At 40.5% G+C, this 19310-nt stretch overlaps 2 protein-coding genes across 7 annotated transcripts in view; one reads left to right on the top strand and one right to left on the bottom strand.

The window, feature by feature from the left end:
• The window catches only part of CRYL1 (crystallin lambda 1), a 61945-nt gene extending 49274 nt beyond the window's left edge, over nt 1–12671 (bottom strand). For 2 of the 5 annotated variants that reach the window (XM_062615230.1, XM_062615234.1), the window contains exons 1-2: nt 7943–8061; nt 7237–7344 (exon numbers count right to left, since the gene is read on the bottom strand). In XM_062615230.1, coding sequence (XP_062471214.1) covers nt 7237–7344; nt 7943–8046 — 212 coding nt within the window. In that variant the 5' untranslated portion in view covers nt 8047–8061. Of the gene's footprint in view, nt 1–7236; nt 7345–7942; nt 8062–9964; nt 10117–10962; nt 11026–12534 lie in introns of those variants that run through there. The other 3 variants (XM_062615232.1, XM_062615233.1, XM_062615231.1) reach the window with 3 other exon arrangements.
• Nucleotides 12672–18528: 5857 nt separating this feature from the next.
• Nucleotides 18529–19310, top strand: part of IFT88 (intraflagellar transport 88) — a 45183-nt gene continuing 44401 nt past the window's right edge. For both annotated transcript variants that reach the window (XR_009964134.1, XM_062615276.1), the window contains exon 1: nt 18529–18836. Coding sequence is in view for 1 of the 2 variants with exons in the window: in XM_062615276.1 (XP_062471260.1) it covers nt 18732–18836 (105 nt within the window). In the remaining variant the exon portion in view is untranslated. The remainder of the gene's footprint in view (nt 18837–19310) is intronic.

Raw genomic sequence — 19310 nt, 5'->3', positions numbered from 1 at the left:
TTTTTAAATTAAAAGGGAGAAGAATGTAGATCACACTGCCTCATTTTCTAGCAACTCCTGCTGAGCAAAGCGTGAGAACGCACTCAAACTTTGTCAAACCATCCTTTTATTTAGAGCTTTTCCTTGTCAACAAGTATTGAGTCCGTAGATCAAATAAAAATATTATGCTTCCTCCTCTAGAATTCCTTAAACAAAACAAGTGGGCTTCATCGTGCATACTCCGTCAAGAGACACATCTGAGACAATCATCTTCAGCTCTCTTAGAGAAGGGAGAACTAAGTGTTTCAGGTGTGTCTGTCTGACAATTTTTAGGCATCCAAGTATGCAATAACATTTTATAATGGCAGTAAATGAGACACTGAGATCACAGTAATCTAAGCCAAATATGAAAATTTACAGGAATTTATTTAAAACCAATCCAATTCCTAATTAACTATATAGAAGCTAAGTCACACCTCAGCATCAGATCTTCAGCTTGAACTGGCTTACCAAATCTACCATTAACTTCCAAAGAATGAGAATTTTACTTCAGCATACATGTAGTTGTGTTCCTGCCCAAATTCAGCATATTCTTGCTCATAAGTTGTATATTCCTTTAAAAAATAAAAAACAAAAATTCAAGTTTGAAGAGACCACAATAGAACTATTTCTTTCTTTGAAAAAGAGGGTGAAAATGTTCCTCTGTAATACTACATTTGTCTCATCCTCCCTGGTCCTCTGAAATTTCAGCCTGTGATTGCTAATGGAAGGATTCAAAAATGCGAGAGACATAGACCAAGAAATTTAGCTTTTATTTTTCTTCCACAAGCTCTTACAGAAGTTTGCAGCACCCATCTCTTCTTTCATGCCTTTCCTCCTCTGCCAATGATGATAATTCTGTCACTTGTGCTTCTCTGTCATTAGCAATTACACACTACACTGAGTACTAAGAACACCATTTCTTAACCTGCAAAACCACTGGACTGATTTTTTCCCCTCCCAAACAAAATTCTTCACATCAGCCATTTATTTAATTCAGTATGTTTATTTAAAGCATGGAATAAGGAATACATGCATTACTTCAATTTTGGCCTTCCCTCCCAGGGAATTTTCTCCTTTGTCTCCCTTTGCCAATATATTTACTGACATTTTAGTTGCTTTAGTCAACAAATGAATTTTAAGTCTTCCAAATGCTAAGCCCTCTTTATATTCCCTTTATATTGCTCACAGAAGTGTGGCAAAGGAAGTCCCCTGATATTTATCATACATTTAGGCACTAGCCAGGCCTGCTGGTATATATAGCAGTGCACCACTGACATCTGCTGGGTGACTTTTCATTCAAGGAAGCCTGGATTTCAGGGTGATCATCCCCGAGGATGACCACAGACAGAGGTCACTGCAGCCACGGGCACAGCACACACCACAGGACTTTGCTCTGCAGTTATATCATGTGCACAGCTTGAAGAGTTTGACTCAGTACTTGTGAGGTCTTTGGAGAATTTCCATAAGAAAATACTACTTCCTTTTAGAGCCCACACTTGGTCTACCTGCAGTTTTACTGTTGTACCTGGCTGCCTATGTCAACATTACTCTGGGAACTGAGCCAATATTTGCTTCAAGATAAGGCACCCAACATCTAGTAACACCCCTGATCACATAAACTGCCTAGAATGCTCTTGATTACTACTCCTACCCTAAGTGTCTTTACAGAAGGACCTTGCAAGTGATGCTAACACTTAAGCCATCTTGTTCATACCCCACTGCCTCACATTTATCCATTGTTACTACTGGGCAGTCATAGTATTCAGCACACACTGTTGCAACAAGCAAATACCTGCAAGATTAAAGACCACTTAATCATAAACATACTATCAAAACTAGTAAGGCGAAGGGGGGGAAGGGGTAAGGAAAGACAACACCAACCACCACTACCCAAAGACTAACACCATTAACTAGTCATGGCACTACCATCTAGTGCTGTCTGATGAGAGGGTAGTTGGCATGGGAAAAAAAACAAAGCAAAATGACCAAACAGAACATCACTGGTCCCATCTATCTAGCATGAGACACAACAGATCAAGTGGCCAACTGAGAGCCCCTAACACTGGGACAAGCTGACTGTCCACACATGAAATGGCCAAATAGTAAGCCGCTAACACTGAGTTGCAGTTAGCTGCCTGAAAGCCATTATCAGCCACTTTCCCTCTTCCTGCCTCCCCCAGACTAAAGGTAAGCACAAAACAGACCACCAGGGAAGAGTTATTACATGTTATGTCTTCATAAGACTGCAGTACAAGTTGGACCACAAAAGTATGTATGTTTCTGTCCAGACAAGAGAGATCCAGAGCTGTCGAATACTTCATCCATAGGTTTGGCAGTATATTAAAGACGGATGGTACACATCTGCCTTTGACACAGTTTTGAAGAGGCACAAAGCAAAGGACTACAGTGTAAGAGCATGGTGGTGCACAAAAGCAAATCAAAATTCTGGTATCTCCTGAAGTTATCATACAAACTGCTTTCCAGCCATGGCACTCTCAGGGTGTTAATTTTGCTTAAGTTTAGCTTCAAGATGGAAATTCTCACCAAACCCAAAGTAGGCCTACCAAAAACAGAGACCCACCGTTCACATCTTTGCTTCTAACCATGCCAACCCAGCCTGAAACTTGGGTCTCCCAGAGTCACAGATACACTGGCTGAAAGGGGCCCTGGAAAGTCTCACGTCCAACTTCTTATACCTGCAGACATACTGCTAACACCACATTCAGTTAACCTTGGTTTTGCGTAGCCAAGCCTTGAAAGCCTTCACAGATGGACATTTATACAGCTTTTTGGACAATCTGTTACTTCTGTATACCAGGCAAATGTCAACAACATAGCTGTTCTCAAAACACAGCCTCTGCAATTACAAAGATCAGTCATATCTAAATCATATATCCTAGCTGCCCAGGGGACTGGCCCCCATAGAGGAATAAGGTGAAAAGACAACACTTCCCTTTGGAGGTGTTTTCAACTACAGAATGGCCAGGCAGAACCTTTTGAGAGACAGAATATATCCCCTTCCAAAGCTTATCAATACATTCTCTAGTTAATTCTGCAAATGAATCAATTTCACCTAGCTAGTCACACTTTTCAAGGGGAAGAGTGGGGAAGGAGAGCAAAGAAAAACTGAAAAGGCAGAATCAAGCCCATGATTTAGCACAAGCCTGATGCATCAGTGTCAGGCACTCAATACCAAAACACACTTTTAAAAGAATCATATAGTTAGAAGTTTTCCCCTCAAATGAGATATATAAAACTATCAAGGAAGACTTCAGTCAAGCTTCATTTTGCTCTTGATATGAGTATAGTATTGATACAATACAGAACAGAGACTGGAAGAGAAAGCCAGCTTGGGAAAGTATCTAGCCACATAGCCATGGAACATTCCACATGAAAAGGCGGCAAAGCCTGCATCACTGCACTCCTCATGCTACAAAACAAATCCAGTAAACTGTTCCCCTTTTCATACACACAAAGCATAAGAGGGCACCAGACTGCAAGAAGTAATGTACATTCTAACATCTTTTCTGGAGACTAGTCTCCTCCTGAAAACAGAAAGACAATGAACTTGTGTTACAGGGGAAAGTCATTCAAAAGTCTGGCTATAAAGAGAGTCAGGGTTTATTTCCTTGGCCTTGTGACCTGCCATATATCAGGCACTCTGTTACAAGTTCCAGATCCCCATTTACAACAGTATAGAATTCTTAAAGTACTTCACGTGGCCAGGGGTAGGACAGGGGAATGCACTTCTTCCAGCTCCCACATCTTGTTCAGTTTTCATAGCAACTGTGCTTCTGCAACACGGAAAAACTGACATTGCTTACTGCGATACTGCACTATCTATCAAGTTCAATGTTATTTATGGCTAAATTAATTATCAATGAAGAGAGGAAGTATGACATTTTGATCTCAAGACTGCTTGGCTCCAGGTGTTTAAAGGTCCAACATCTTTGAACCATGCAGAGGGCCAGTTTATAGTCAGATAAAGCTGACAAACAAGTAATTCTCACTGAACAGCCTCACTTTTACTTTAGATTCAGTACCATGCACCAAGATCTGCTATGTTGTTTTTTAATAAAATCATCTATAGCTTTATGCATATAATTGTTTGTGATTTTAGATATTAAAATCAGTCACTTGCTCCTGTATCCTGGAAGAGATAAAGTTTTGTATCTAAGTAAATACCATATATAACCAATATCTACTAGAACAAAAATCACAGAATACATGTGCAAATATCCAAGTTTTAGTGTCCTCTTCAACCAAACTTTCCCCCCTTGCAAGTTTTTCGTTATGTGTGCAAAAACTGTTCTATATAAAACATGAACCAGTTACATAGGGGGAGATATACAGCATTTCCACTGGAATTTATGAATCTTTATCAGCAGCATAATTATGTTTACAACAGTAGCACACCAACTATTTGAAAAGTTTACATATTACAAGAATCGCAAAAGTTGTCTTGGGGGCATGCACTAAAGTTTTTCTACATCCTTTTAGAATTATTTTCAGGAATAGGGTACTACTTGCTTTTCCAATTCTCGTTATTTCAAAGTTTAGCAATCTTCCACTCAAACCAGAATCACACTGACTCAAAAGACAGCATACTGGACACGAGTTACGTTTTCCAAGGCAGGTTACTACAGCATGCATTCAGTAGGTCAACTGTAGCATAAAGCTGTTCATAAGTGCTTCTTCGCAACATAAGGTTGTTCCATTAGAGCAGACACCGGTTAATAATGCCACTGGTACACCCAGTTCAGTCCAACGTGCGGCTGTTTCATGTGTCAGGGCACTGACTGGCATGTGTCTGTCAACAGGTAGATAGGTGGTAAATCCATCACACCATGTTAGGCCTTAGTAAACACACTCTCCCTTTCTTTCTGTATCTGGTTTACAGATATTGTGGACGCCCAATATATATTTCCTCTTGTTCCAGTAGATCCAAATCCCATGCTTTAATCTCAAGTATTTTTACCCATGACAAGCGTTTTGAATAAATTTACAGATATATTTCAGATTTTCCATACAGATACATGGAGGCTCTCCTGATGACTGCAGGTCCATCCCAGCCTCACTCAAGTCCTCTTTCAGGACTACACACCACTGGCTACCTATCTACTGTTCTGAGAGAGTTGAACTCTTTAGGTTAATGAATCCTGAGGAGTTCTGAATTTATATAAAGGGCAATGAGTTACAAGTCAATGTGATAAAAGTTAATGACATAGAATATTTAATACATAAGTACCATTTCTGTCAAAGAAGTATCACCTCCTTTTAGAAGGGAATGTTGTTTACTAGTCAAATCTCACTTTTGTTTCATAAAGGGAAGATACAAATAGTCATCTCCACACTTCAGTTTCTTCTTAATATGTAGAGGATCTCCATACACTGAAAGTTCACGGACTGCAGTCTGGGGTGGTACAAATACTTTTCAATACAAAACCAAAAAACCAAAATAACCCACAAAAACCCTAAGCCTAAAAGCCTTCCTTAACGTACTAGCTATTTGAAGGGAAAAAAGAAAGCAAATCCCAGCAAGTCCAGAAAAGTAGCCACCAGCTGGCTTTGTCAGACTGCTCCAAAGGCATTCCCCTGCCACTCTCTCCTGCAAGCCCTCATAACCTACTCAAGCTCCAGCTTTTACACAAGTATCATATTAGTAACTCAAAGGGATTTACTGCAGGTTGTGTGCAATGAAATCAGTGCAAAGAAGTTCAAATTTGACTGTATTTTGATAGATACAATGATTAAAATACTGGCTGACAAAACTGCATAGTATTTGCGTCACAAAACCTACATTATCCAGAACTAGGCTTTTAAACTAGTATGGTATCACAGCCAAGATACACAAGCTAATCGTAAGTTAAGAACACTTTAAGTAAAAGGCAAAACTTGCCTTGAACTCCTATAGGATAGCAAATGCAGGCATGGGCCAGTACAGACACACTCAAATAGCACTCTTCCCTCTTACACACAACACTTTATGCTTCACTTTTCCAAACTGAAACACTTGGAAGGCTGAAGTCCTAATTTTCCTATTAAAGAACAAAATGGAAGTGAGTGCTGTCTTTAGTAATGTAGACTGCAGAACTGCCCCCTCCACAGTGACCCAGAACCTCATCCTCGCTGCCACTATTACAGTAAATCTGAAAAAAAACAAAAGTGTCTGTCATCTAGGTGGAGTAACAGAAATTGTTGGTTTGACTAACACCTACTTAGAAAGAGAGGTGTGGGGGAAATAGATGATTTTAAAAATGGTCTCATGGGCATAAACCAGCTCTATTTCCAGGACCATCCTCAAGAAGGTGAACAGGACCAATGAGACGCTGTCCCTTCTAGCATAAGGAGTATGGGCCAGACAAAGCAGTCGAGGAGACAGGCTCAAAACAAAAGCAAATAGCTCTTCACCCAGTAAACAGTAAACCTGCAGAACACAAAGTCCTTTGGCATGGAGGATGCAAAAGATTTCACACAGGTTCAAGGGAAGGTTAAGAGAAATTCTTGGAAGAAATTTAGAGTTACTGAATACATAAACAACTTCAAGGCACTGAAGGTTGGGAAACAGGAGCAAGACTTGAACTTGTAGCTCTGTCATGCAACAAAAACTTGTGGCTTTAGCTACAGTGCCTCAGGCAACAGAGAAAAGGGCTGGAGAGCTGTTGATCTGAACCAATGTGACTATGCTCATGTTGTCACCCTCAGATTTGTTCCTTCTAAAGAAGACTCCCAGCCTTTCCTATAACTGATCACCTTTAGCAACTTGTTCTTCTAGGACCCAAAAAATACTAGTTAAGAACTAAAAAAATTCTAGTTATAGAATACCCATAACTGTAGCAGGGCTTCTCAATAATCCATAGTAACCTACTTGCACTTTGAAGGAGTCCTTGCTGTCTTTCCACGTACAAACTTTTCTGTTCATGTATTTTAAGCTTAGCCTATAGATTAACTAATCATGGTAAATATTGTTTCAAGAATTTGGATTTAAACTTAAAACTCCTATATCATTAAGAATTAAAGTGCTCTTCAGAAGTGTCATTGAGAGATATGGGACTACAGTTCTGATCTTAACAGGACCTGTATTTCAAAGTTAAAGCCTTCTTCAAAGATTACAATCTCTGCTCCCTTAAATACTAAGAGATGACTGTTTATCCATAATCACAGAAATCCCCCAGTTTCATTACAATCCCAGTCATTTCAAGCCAGGTGACCTACCGAATATTTTCCAGTGCGCTTGTTAGCTGCTGTTGTGCAACATCATAAAGTTTCACCTTGAAGCCTCCAGCAGCAAACACCATGGCCCAGCTGCAACCGATGAGTCCACTGAAAAGACAATAAATATCAGCCAATTAATAAAGAAGCATTTATTTTGAGGAATGAGGTCTTACAAATGTTGCAAAGAGTACAGAGCTTGGACTCTTCAATAACTGATTAAAAGATTGGTTACATGCTGATAAGAAACAACTAACAGAAATATCCTTTGCTAGCTGTGCAGCAGCTTCTCTGAGAGCCAGGAGAAAGATAATGGGGAAAAAAAAAAAATCCAAATAAAATAGAAAAAGGACAGCAGAATTCAAATAGTAGGAACTACTACTTTGGGACACTGGACTCGAGTAGCAATACTTTTGGCAGCTACAAACTTAACTTGGAATTGGTGCATAAAATTACACTAAAAAAGATTTTTTAAAAAACCCAAAACTAATTTGTTCAGTTCATAGTCTGAAGACAGACAGCAGCCTAGTGGTCCAAGAGTTCAGGTTTCTGCTTCAGAGCTGATCAGAAAAAAACTGAGACCCAGCTACTGAAGTTGTGGGTGCTCAGAAATTCAGGAAGCATGCGAATTATCATAAGCATGTGAAAAATGGAGGGAAGAAAAAAGGCAAACAACCAAACATGGGTTTGATAGTACTTTTCCACCTACCCTCCTGTAGCACTACATTTATTTTTAGATGAAGCACTCTTATCATGCTGGAAACACACAGGAACAACCTGCTTACGTCCCCACACCTTTTGACGAAGTCCCATTACTGAGAAACACAGAGAAGAAACTTGAAGTGACTGACAATTTTATCATGTCTCTCAAAGCAATGCAGGTTTTAACTTAGGATTTATAGCAGGTGCAGTCTTTTCAAACTGATGCACAGTGTCGTAAGCTTAAATAACCTGAGATTAAAAAAAAAAAAATAAATAATTCCCTAACAGAGACAAAAGCAGAACTCCATACCAACAGTGGGGGTTTAATAATTACATGCATTTCCTGTCATTTCCAAAATAATTGTATTTGCAGTATTAAACTTAAGCAATCTCTGGCAACTGGAAAATGCAATGCCACTAGGGCATTGATAAAGGATTAAAAGGGGAGCAAAAGTCAGAGATAAAGCAGTAGGGCAGACGACAGAAGAAGGAAGAGAAAACAGGAACATATTCAGCCTTTGGTTTACATATTAAAAAAAGAGAGAACAAAACAGGAAATTTTAGGAAACAGCAGGAATCAGTGGAAATAACTGGGACAAAAAAAAAAAAAAAGGAACTTTGCATTTAATGTTGAGCGGGCAGTAAGTTCTCACTTGATACTTCTCATTTAAAAGAAAAAACACAATCTCACTTTACTAAGCCCACACCTCAGCAGTTCTCAGGCAAGCTACTAACAAACATGCTTATGAAAAAGGTAAAGTATTGTCAAGGTTTGTGAGCTACTGTAGCCTCCTAGCTAACAAGTATTTCTCAAATAAAAGTACTTGGATCACTTGAACCTTAACAAGCATATCTGAGCTACCACTGTCTTTATAAATTAGCACAATCTCTCAAATTGCACTTTTAAATTAAGTTTCCTTAAATTGATAAGGTTTGATTAAAAATATTTCTAAAATTCTATTTATTTTCTTAATTTAATAATATTTCTGTTGAGCTACAGAGTAAGTCAATGATACATGTCAGGCCTGCACTGTTACTCCAGTGTACAGCAACACTACGACCTGGTATTAGTGTATCTGACTCCAAGACAGTGCTTTTTGACACTTTAAACACTGTAATTTTGGGTCCTGTGATGAAGTACTAACAATCAGATCTGGTCACACAACTTTTGCAGGTGCTACCAGAAAGAGTTGCTCTGCCTTCAGTGTGATTGTGCCACAGCAGGCACAGCAAGTGAGAGCCAAGCCCTCTCGACCCTTCGCACACCGACTGCGCTCCCCGGCTCCACCGTCACATGAGGGCACCAAGACACGTGTCCTGAGACCTCAACTGGTCTTGCTAATAAACGGAGAGCATGCTTCTAGCACCAAGTTACAGTGGTGTGTTGAGGGACTGTTACTGTCTGGCCCATGTTTTCTCTCCCCACCAGATTACTGATCAAATAACTTCGGGTTTAGCTCAAGAAGACAAAACAATGCATTCCTACACAAGTCAGAAACACTGCTGTCAATAAAGTATAGTGCAGGAGTGACCAAGAGAAGCTCAGGAGTTTTGACATAGTTGACAAACAGGATCTTAAAGCTATTACAGGATTTCTGCACTCCCCTTGCACTTACACAAAACACTGCAATGAAAAAAGGCAGCAGTTTTTAATTGGCACAAAGCTGTCAGAGACTGAAGTAAAGACACCCTTGGGTGCATTCCTCCCATGGTTTCCGAACGCCAGCAGGAACCCGCACCTGGCCCGCCCTCCTCGCACTGCTCCCCCGCACCAACGCTGCACACGCCGGACCCCACCGACTGCCCCGAGTTAGCACCTCTCCACCACACCCGACGCCTGCAGCGGCCGCGGCAGCGCCCTACTTGCCACGCTGAGGCGGCGAGCCCACCCCAGGCAGGCCGGACTTCGCCTGGACGGCGCCCCAGCTCCTTCGCACGTCCCCGGGCATTCGTTCGCAGATCCCCCAGGGGCCAAGCCGGGCTGGCTGCTCCTCCCCTGTGGAAGGGGAGAGGAAAGGAGGGGCTTTACCTGCCGATGATCGCAACTTGCCCGGGCTCCATGCCTGCGGGTCCGGGAGGTGCACGGCCGACACAGCACCACGGGAACTAGCGCTGCCTCACTGCGCGCGCGCCAGCCCCCACACACGGCTCCCGCCATGTCATAGCTGCCCCCATTGGCTCCTGCTACGAGTGTTCCGATTGGCTGCGCGCCGCGCCCCTCAGCGGCCGCTCCTCAAGCCGCCCGGTGGCCTTCCCTTCCCTGACGGGGAAAGAGCCCGCCCCGATCGGGTCCCGCCCGGTACGCACCGGCGGCTCCACTCGGGTCGAGCTCCGTGCAGTTAGTACCCTCAGCAGGCTAGGCTTATCTTCCTCACTGCTCCAACGCAGCACTTCTCACAGCTCGACGTGCCGGGAGTGCTGCTTTCGTTCCGTGTAAGGACGGGCCCTGCATGCTCACCTTCCAAGAGGCAGCAGGCGAAGGTGCTCACCTGCAAGACGAGCTGCCGACGGCAGCTGTGCAGGGACCTGGCTGCCTGTTACACCCGCTCTGGAGTGGGACAGGCCAAGTTTGGGTAAAGGCCAAGGGTTTACGTGCCGCTAAAATGGATAGACCCCTATCGCCACATAATCAAAGGTGTTCCACTATCCCAATGAAACTGAAACACCTGGGAAAACTTGGGCCTTGGAATTCAGTCACCTTTGGAGATGCAAACACTCTGGCACACTTCGGCCAGAGACAGCACTAGAATACATCAAACGCTACTGCTCTCTGGTTTTTGACACGAATTCCACATAAAGTTTCCAACATAAAATTCAAATTTCAAACTAAGTCCACTTTTCACATTACGCAAAGCTATCTTATCCTTAAAAATACCTTCGTCTTGAATTCTGAATTATTTTTTTTTTTGCTGTTCTTGTTTTTTGTACAAAAACTCCCTAAAATTAGGCAAAAGTGTGACATTACAATGACAATATAATTCTTTCAGCTGCTGTACGTCTACTGTTCCTGCTGGCATGCTGTGTTACTCTTTCTAATTTTGTGTGGTTCCTACTCATCTGCATATTGCTCTGTAATCGTGCTGGATATTCCTGAAAAGAGACAAAACTTAATATTTTAAATGCTTACTTGTTATCAAAAATTGTATTACTGTGCGTTTACTACAGCTGAGAAATACATGGCAAGATTTCTTGTGGTTTTGGCTTTCTGAAAATAATGAAGTTGAAAATTAACACATTTGTTCCCAGAATAAATGTTTCATGGTTACTGATGAAATTTGGTAAACCTTCACTTGTCTATCACCTCTCCTAGTTTTCAAGAAAACCATATAATAAAAGACCTAGGTAGTAACTTTATACATCCATCCTCCTCGCTAGCACTTTGCTAATTTTGACAGAGATGTCAAAAAATCTAAATTCCTAAAGACTCGATGGACAGCACATGGAAAACCAAACTAGTATCTCTGTGACTTCCCAACCTTATCACCACCCATGTAACCTGAGATCTCCCAGTAACTAGGAAATGTAGGCAGAGCAAAGTGAATGTAACTGGGCCGCAGGACAATTTAAGGAAGTGGGACAAGAGTGTCATACCAGTACTGCTGCTTCCCTACGCTAGTGCAGAAAGCGTTGTTTCAGGATTTTATCAACTTGGAATTTTGTTCCTTTGAACACTAATTCAAAATGGCGTAACTTGGCACATGTTACAAACACAAAGAGCTTTGTTTAGCCAAAGCGTAACTGAAGCAATCAATGAATCCTTACTTCATGTACTCAAGCTTTTACTTTAAAAAAAGTTCCTAGAACATAAAACTAAAGTCTCTTGGGCTTGGAAACATGGTTTTCAGAACAAGTTCACCATTACTCCCATTTGGAAGTACATTTGGAAGTCAGTTATTTTAATAGTCTTTGATCTCCCTAGATGTGTACTCATACCTCAAGTAATAGACTATTAGAGACAAAAGCTGTTAACAGATAGGCAATCAGAATCAACAGAATTAAAAGCTCAGTTAAACTGTTCAGGAGGTGTCACTACAGGGCTTTGACATCTAATCACAGTTGTGATAATAGCAATTACAAGGGCCTTTAAGTCCTGTTGGTGAACAAAACGTCTGCAGCAATGAAATCTGAACTATACTATCACCCATATATTAGTGACAAAGCACATAGTTACTTCATTAGGTAATGACAGCAGCCATATTCCCCATTGTGATGAGTGGACACACTGATGAGTCCAAACTGAATAGATCAGAAGTTTGCAAGAAGAAAGCAAAATATAAAGAATTAAATTCTCATAAAAACTTAAGGGAAGAAAATATATATATATATATATATATTAAAAAAAAAAAAGCAAAGTTTCATTTTTGTGTAACAGCGTAAGAGTTGTTAGGCCCAGTACTTGCAGCTTTTATGAATAAGGTAGAATGACTCTCCCCCCTCTTCCACAACTCTCACGGGAAGGCCACAAGGCACCCCAAGTTCAGAAACATCAACAACCTATAACCAACAAAATGGTGAAAGGTCCTGGACTCCATTAGAGAATGAGAGGTAGGGCTTGTACTGGCAGCAAGAGATGCCCTAGCGGAACAAATATGCACTCACCAGCATATATATTCTTTCTTCTAAGTCCAACAGCAGACTGTTGTAGGAGCAGACTGTTGAGAGCTGCAAAGTTGGTTCCTCCATGTTTTTAGTCTCTTTCTATTGAGCATGCTCCTCCACTACCCCACGTGAGGAGCTGAAATCTTCTACTGGCTGGGGAGAGGAGGTGGGCTTACTGCAGGGGAGGAGCAGGATAGTATATAAAGTCATGTAATAAACAGAGGGAAATGGCTAGTATTAATTGTGAGCCACAGGGAGGTGGAATATGAAGGAAACATGAATTCCCCCTTGCAGAATATAAAGGTATTGCATGCTTCTAAAAACCAGTGTCTCCTAGCCTGAGCTTTTGGCATGGGAAGAAAACAGAGGCATAGTTCACACTTGTTAAGCATTACACTGGTTTAATACATTACTTGCTCACTAGAGCAACCAGAAAGTACATTTCTTTTGTAATGGACTATGGTACATTGCTACTATGATCCTAATGGTTCAGAAAGCATAATGCTTTAAAATGATAGCTTTAATAACTTTGTTACTATTCTGTAGAGTTCTATCTAATGGTTTGCATACTGTAATTATAGCTAGTGATATTAAAATTATGCTATAATTAAGACTATAATTTTAATTACTGCTAGTAATTCATGCAGTTTATTTAGGTAGTCTTTCACTACTGCAAATGGTCTGATGCAGATGCTACCAATATTGCTAAAATACTGATTCTTAAAGAGGCTATCTGCAGAAATCAAAAAGTAAACAGTAGTAAAATGGATATTACAAAATCATGATTCAGCAAAGCTAGATGAAGTTATATCCTTTAATAGTAAAAATACCTGTTAACAAGATAATTTTGCTTTTGCAAATGTCTTCTAAACCCAAAATACAACATAAACATTATTCATATGTATTATTCATCATGAGGTTCTTCCATTAATTTGGTTTTCAAATTGTACATAAATTGATTTATTTACCTGCTTTACTGAATACAGACTATAGATCAAAATGATGTTTAGAGAACTATACTATTTTCTGCCTTTAGCACTGTTCTGAAGTAGTTTTTTAAGAACTTTCAATATAATTCTATAGTTTGCCTAATTAATTCATCATTAAAAACCTAACCCTGAAAACATTCTGAAACTTGTACTTAAAATTTCATCAAGAGTAGCTCTAGAAACTTTCTTTTCTAACTTGAACTATTTTAATGTAATTTATATGTTTAGGCACACCAACTCAAAGATCACAAATATAAAACCAATTTTTAAATCTCCCAAAAGAGAAAAAAGGTTTCTTTAAATTACTATCTTAGAAAACATTATTAACTTGGACAACTTTATGTTAAAAAAGTGCTATAGAGGTGTGTTTTTAAAAGCACATAAATAACAAGCTAATATATAAATATCGTAATACCCATGCTGTTCATACACTTGGTAACAGAGGAAAGTAATATGCAATATGGCTCTGTTGATGAGATAAATAAGCTCAGAGTATCAAGGCTCTAACATAAACCAGTCAGCAAAATAATAGAGTTGAAGTTTGAATTTCCAAGTACAGGAGGAGCATGATCTGAGGCTTTAATTTTTTTAATTTGAATTGTAACCATTAAGTTCAGTTACCTCTCAATTCTTACATTTTCAACTAAAAAAAAAAAAAAAAGAAAATATTTTGAAAGATTAAGTATTGGGAAGGCTTTAATTTTAAATGTGTTCTGTATTGCTTTCCCTTCAGTAATTTTTAGAGGTATGCTGACAAGATGTTAGTTTCTCAGGGACTAGTTAAAGGCAGCTTCACTGTTTGTGACAGTCAAGCTAACAGAAGGGTGACAGTAGAATATGATGAACAGCTGGTCAGTCCAGAATTCAATGCTAGAAAAATACTTTTTAAAGATTGTAATGGGAGAATTACTTTTTCAATTCAGAACATTTTCTAAAAACACCAATTCACGGCTGATCAGGTGAACAGTTCAACTGCCAGAGCAAGGGTAAGGTACACACTAACAGAGATTGTAACAGGCAGTCAGTGGCCAGTAACCCCTGAACCCAAGTTAGTAGGTCCTGGAACAGTTTGTCTGAGTCCTTATTTGCAGTGTTATTGATGGAAAAAAAAACAGATGCACCATGCATTGAAAGGCAAAGTGATTTCTACTGTTTAAGAGTATAGCTTCATGGTCTCCTTAATGTGCCATAAGTTTTCACTGCATTTACTGGATCCGGTACCTGATTTATTGAAAGGTAACTGCAGAAACACTTGATGAGATCTGCATTTTACTTCAATTGCACAAGCATCTAGCTTGATGCCAGTCAGAGGACTGAGAAGGTGGGAAAAGAATGGGACTGCTTCATGTAATGACAGTGCTGGCTTAATCCAAATTAAAATGATCAGGAATTCACAGCATACAACATTGCTTGGGCTGTATACTATTTTTGGGGGTTTGGTGTTTTGTTTTGGTTTTTTTTGGCAGCTTTGCGTTCCAGGTTGCCTTCTGAATTTAGCCAAAACCAGTAAAGACATTAACATCATATGGGTTTCTCCCTGTAGCATGATCTTGTTAGAAGATGTCTTACAATCACAACCCATGAGTAAGGTCCCACATTGCCACAAAGGATCCTGAGATTATTGGGGTTTGTTAAATCTTCATGCATTAAGGTCTATTTATACTTCATAGCACCAGGAAAACATACAAACAAAGACCACCTAGAATTTTAGATTGACACGGCCTTTGGAAACAAATAGAGTCTGATGAGACCCTCACGATGTTGCAAGGACATCAGAAGTAGTAGCTGGACTGGGAGGCCTAAGGAGCCAGGCCAGGGAGTCTTCCTAAGATCCTGGCCCCTGGTACACACTCCGGCAGTGTGGGCAACATGCAGCATTGCCAGGGGCTGGACCAGGCCCTGGAGTTGACTGTCTCTGGCATCAAAATAGCCCATTATAGTGTTAGCTAATTATCATTCTCTCGAACAATTCCCAGTATATGGTCAGGGACCACTTCTAACAGCTGATTTGAATGTATACACCCATGTTTGGAGGGTAAGAAAGTCTGATGAAATGAACATGATAAGATTCCAGTGGTGCCTCAGCACCATTTCATTTATAAGATAGATGCACTGTCTCCTTATCATATCTCCATACCATAGTGCCTTCTTTCCACTGCTCTAGATAATTGGGCTGAAACATCAGAATATGCTAAGCACCAGTATGCCCACTGACAAGCTGAGTAGCAGAGCTAAGACTCTTGCTACAGAATTGTACCTGCTGCTCAGGTATATATGAATGTGACATATGATTGTCTGAGGACAATCAGAAAAATCTAAAAACCATAGGCTCAATCACATGTGAGGAGTTGCAGGCAAAAAAGGGGGCTAGAAATGTATATATATATATTTCTTATGCTGGAGTTCATCAAGTAGGTCACCTGAATTTTTTTCCCACCATAAGTCTGTTATTCTGCAAAGTACTTGTAATCCAGAAATTTCAGGTATAATGATTCTCATGTTCAAAAGTCTCAAGTCTGAAGTTCTGTGTGAAAGTGGTTCATGCATGGAACGTTAACAGGTTAATGCAAGAAGTGATAATGTCTTAATACTTCTTTGCGTTATCTTTGTTTCTCTGGTTGGGAGCCAGAATAGAAGGACCTTTCACTCATATCCTCTGTGCCTTATCTCTTCAGAAAGCACTTTGAGGCTAAAACGGCAGGTCCTGACATTGCATAATGCTCACAAACCCTGACCATAAAAAGGCTGTTCTGATTGACTCTGCACTGTATATTGTCTTTGCAGCTTTCTTATACCATTAGCATAATGCAATAGGGGTAGGTTACAATTGTCTTGTAAAATATTTTCTCTCCCCAAAATGCTGCAGGCATGTTCAGAGATCCATGCTCCAATCTGTTTCCCATTTAGGCATGGGAAACCTTTCCTGAGTATAGTGTTTTTCTGTGGGCAAATCAGCTGACACTTGTCAGGAGTTCCAAAATATCAGCTTAAAGAATGTGATAGAAATGGTTGTAGGAATCATCTTTTTTTTTAATCATCTAAAAGATGATTTCTTTTATTTATTTTCAGAGACTATGGCATATGGGAAGCTTTCCTGACTTTTTTTTTTTTATTGAGCTTTTCATTTTCAAGAGTGGATTTCTCATCTCAGTGGAGAAAATGGTGTGGCTGAGTACCCTGAACGTGAGTGGTGGCTGTGATGAGGTCTCTGCTATGAGGTCTCTGCTTGGAGGTGCTGGCTCCTGCCCAAGAGATGTGCCTAAGGTGCAGCCCTACCACACTCCAAAGGGCACATGCCAGCAATAATCTGGAGCTTGAGAAACATGCACTGAAGTACACTCAGTTATGGGCCGTGTGCTTGAACACAAGGTCTGACAACTGTGCAAAAAGCCATTTACCTTATGACAGCAGATTTGCTGTACTCTCATGATAGCAAATCTATAGCCTAAAATATAATTTTAACCATAAAATGTCAGCAGGTTGGTTTTACTCTTGGGAAGAGACACAAAGACATTTAAACTAGGATGGGAGAGATTTCCTGAGCTCCTTTTGAGCATGAATTATTCTGTGATTCTGTAATTCTAAATTTCCTATTATGGAGAAGTCTAGAATTCCCCCCCTCCCCATTTTGAATTTTAATTGTTGCCTATTTGATATTGCAGAAACTCATTTATCCTAATAATTTTCCCCTTACAGTCAGTAAATATCCACCTCACACAGTTTTATTTGCACACATCGAAGCAGTGTCTAGCAAACAAGAGATCTTTTTTCCATTTATGTTTTCTTCGTCCTGTGGACTAAAGGTAGGCAGTCTGATAAGCCTCCCGTCCTTACCAGTAGTTTTGTGTTCCTTTTCCAGAAGATGAAGAAAGCATAGGGGGAAACAAAATTTGTTTGCACATCTATCATGTGATACCACTTTTATTCCTCAGCACAAGGAGACTTCCATTTGCCAGCAGGGGACACACGCAGGAAAAAAGCTTCGGCCGTTGCTCTGCGCATGCGCCAATCCCGCGGGTACTCTCGACCTCGGCTCTGGGCTGCGCTGTGCTCCGCTATCCTGGGACCGCCCGGGCGGTGCATTATGGGATAGCGTCCGCCGGCGTACCCCTAGCAACGCAGCCGGGCCGGGCTCGGTGGCCTCCGGTGCGGAGAGGGCGGGCCGCGGCTGACCTGAGACCAGGCCGCGTATGCCGTGTTCGGGCGGGGTTGTTGGCACCATCGCGTTGGTACCGTCGCACTAGTTCGCTGAGCCTCTCGCCACCCCTCCGCCACCCTCGAGAAGGCGGAGCCGCCGTGAGGCATATCGCCGCCGTCCCCCGCTTTCAGCGCCGACCGAGGAAACCCGCGTTCAGGAGAGATTCGGTTTTGTTCCGCGGTGGCACCGCGTAAGCTTAGAGTAGGCCCCGTTCAAGGGGGATGCTGCAGTGGAACCGGTCCGCGGTGGGGTGCGCTGCGCTTCGTCCTGGCTAAGGCTCGCTTGCTACAGGGCATGTGTTTCATATTCTAGATGAAACCAAATGTTGTCTTCTTAAGATTTTAATGAAAATAGGTAGCCAGTCAGAGAGACCTCCTTAGTGTCCTCAGTGGTGGAAAGACCACAAGGTGAATGCAGCTATATTAGCTTATTTTGTAGCACACTGAAGTATTTGCGAAGAAAGACGTTGGAACCCAGGCTCCTGGAATTCTAGTTCTTAAAAAATATTTGAATGGAAATGGGAAAATTATATGAAGAATGTTGTCTATAGAGAATAGCTGTGTCTGTGCTCATGTAAGAACAGATGAAGGAAGGAATTAATATATGAAGCTGGAAGAGATGTGTTTCATTAGACTATTATGGCCCAATAAAGAAGGCAAACTTTAGGATACTAGAGAATTATCTTAAATCTGAATTATCTGAGAATGTAAAGATACTATTCTAAAAGTAATAGTTATTTGTTATGATGATTCAGTTTTAGTGATAAATATCTTTAAGACAATTTTTGTGACCTAGCAAAATATAGTTGTATGAAACGGTGCCATTTAATACTTTGTATAGGTAAATCCTAGTTGTTATGACTAGTCATAACTTATTTTTAATTTCAAAGACAGCAATTAAAAATTGAAATGCAGTTTGTACTCTTTTGAACTTGCAAGCCTGATTACTATTTCTATTTCACATTTTAAAAGCTTTATATAAAACCACTGAGACGATACTTGGCATGTTAAATGTTTCACAGAAAAATGATGCAAAATGTGCATCTGGCTCCTGATGCTGATGAAGATGATCTGTATTCTGGCTACAATGATTATAATCCCACGTTTGACACAGAGGTAAAAATACTTGCTGTTTTCCACCTTTCCCATACATAGGATTTTACCTTCTAAGTACAAGATAAGGACATGTGGGGTATAGTAATGTAGAAGTGTACTAACTACTTTGAAGTGAAATTTTCTTTATTTAGCAAAAAATATATAAAGTTTCACAAGTCTTAAATAGTTATTTCTTTGATAGTTTTCCATTCCAGCAAAATACCTGTGTATATCTTTATAGCAGATCTAACATACTATAATGGTTAGAATTTATGAAGTATAAAATCCTAGTTATTTGAAGGCCATATTTACATTCAGATGCTTTTGATGTGATGTTTCCCAGACAGTGTGCAGCAGCAAGTTTTGTGACAAGAGGCTATTTAACTGGTCAGTAGGTCATCAGTCTCTCAGTAGAGCATCTGGGATAACTTAAGGTAACCCTGCAGACCACTTCCTGGTAACTGCTGGTGTAATGGAATTGGAACATCAGGGGAG

The sequence above is a fragment of the Pezoporus occidentalis genome, unplaced genomic scaffold (genome assembly GCF_034315485.1).
Source record: "Pezoporus occidentalis ecotype Australia unplaced genomic scaffold, CSIRO_AGI_Poc_V1 ctg18, whole genome shotgun sequence".
NCBI lineage: Eukaryota > Metazoa > Chordata > Aves > Psittaciformes > Psittacidae > Pezoporus > Pezoporus occidentalis.
This window is presented reverse-complemented; position numbering and strand designations above follow the sequence as displayed.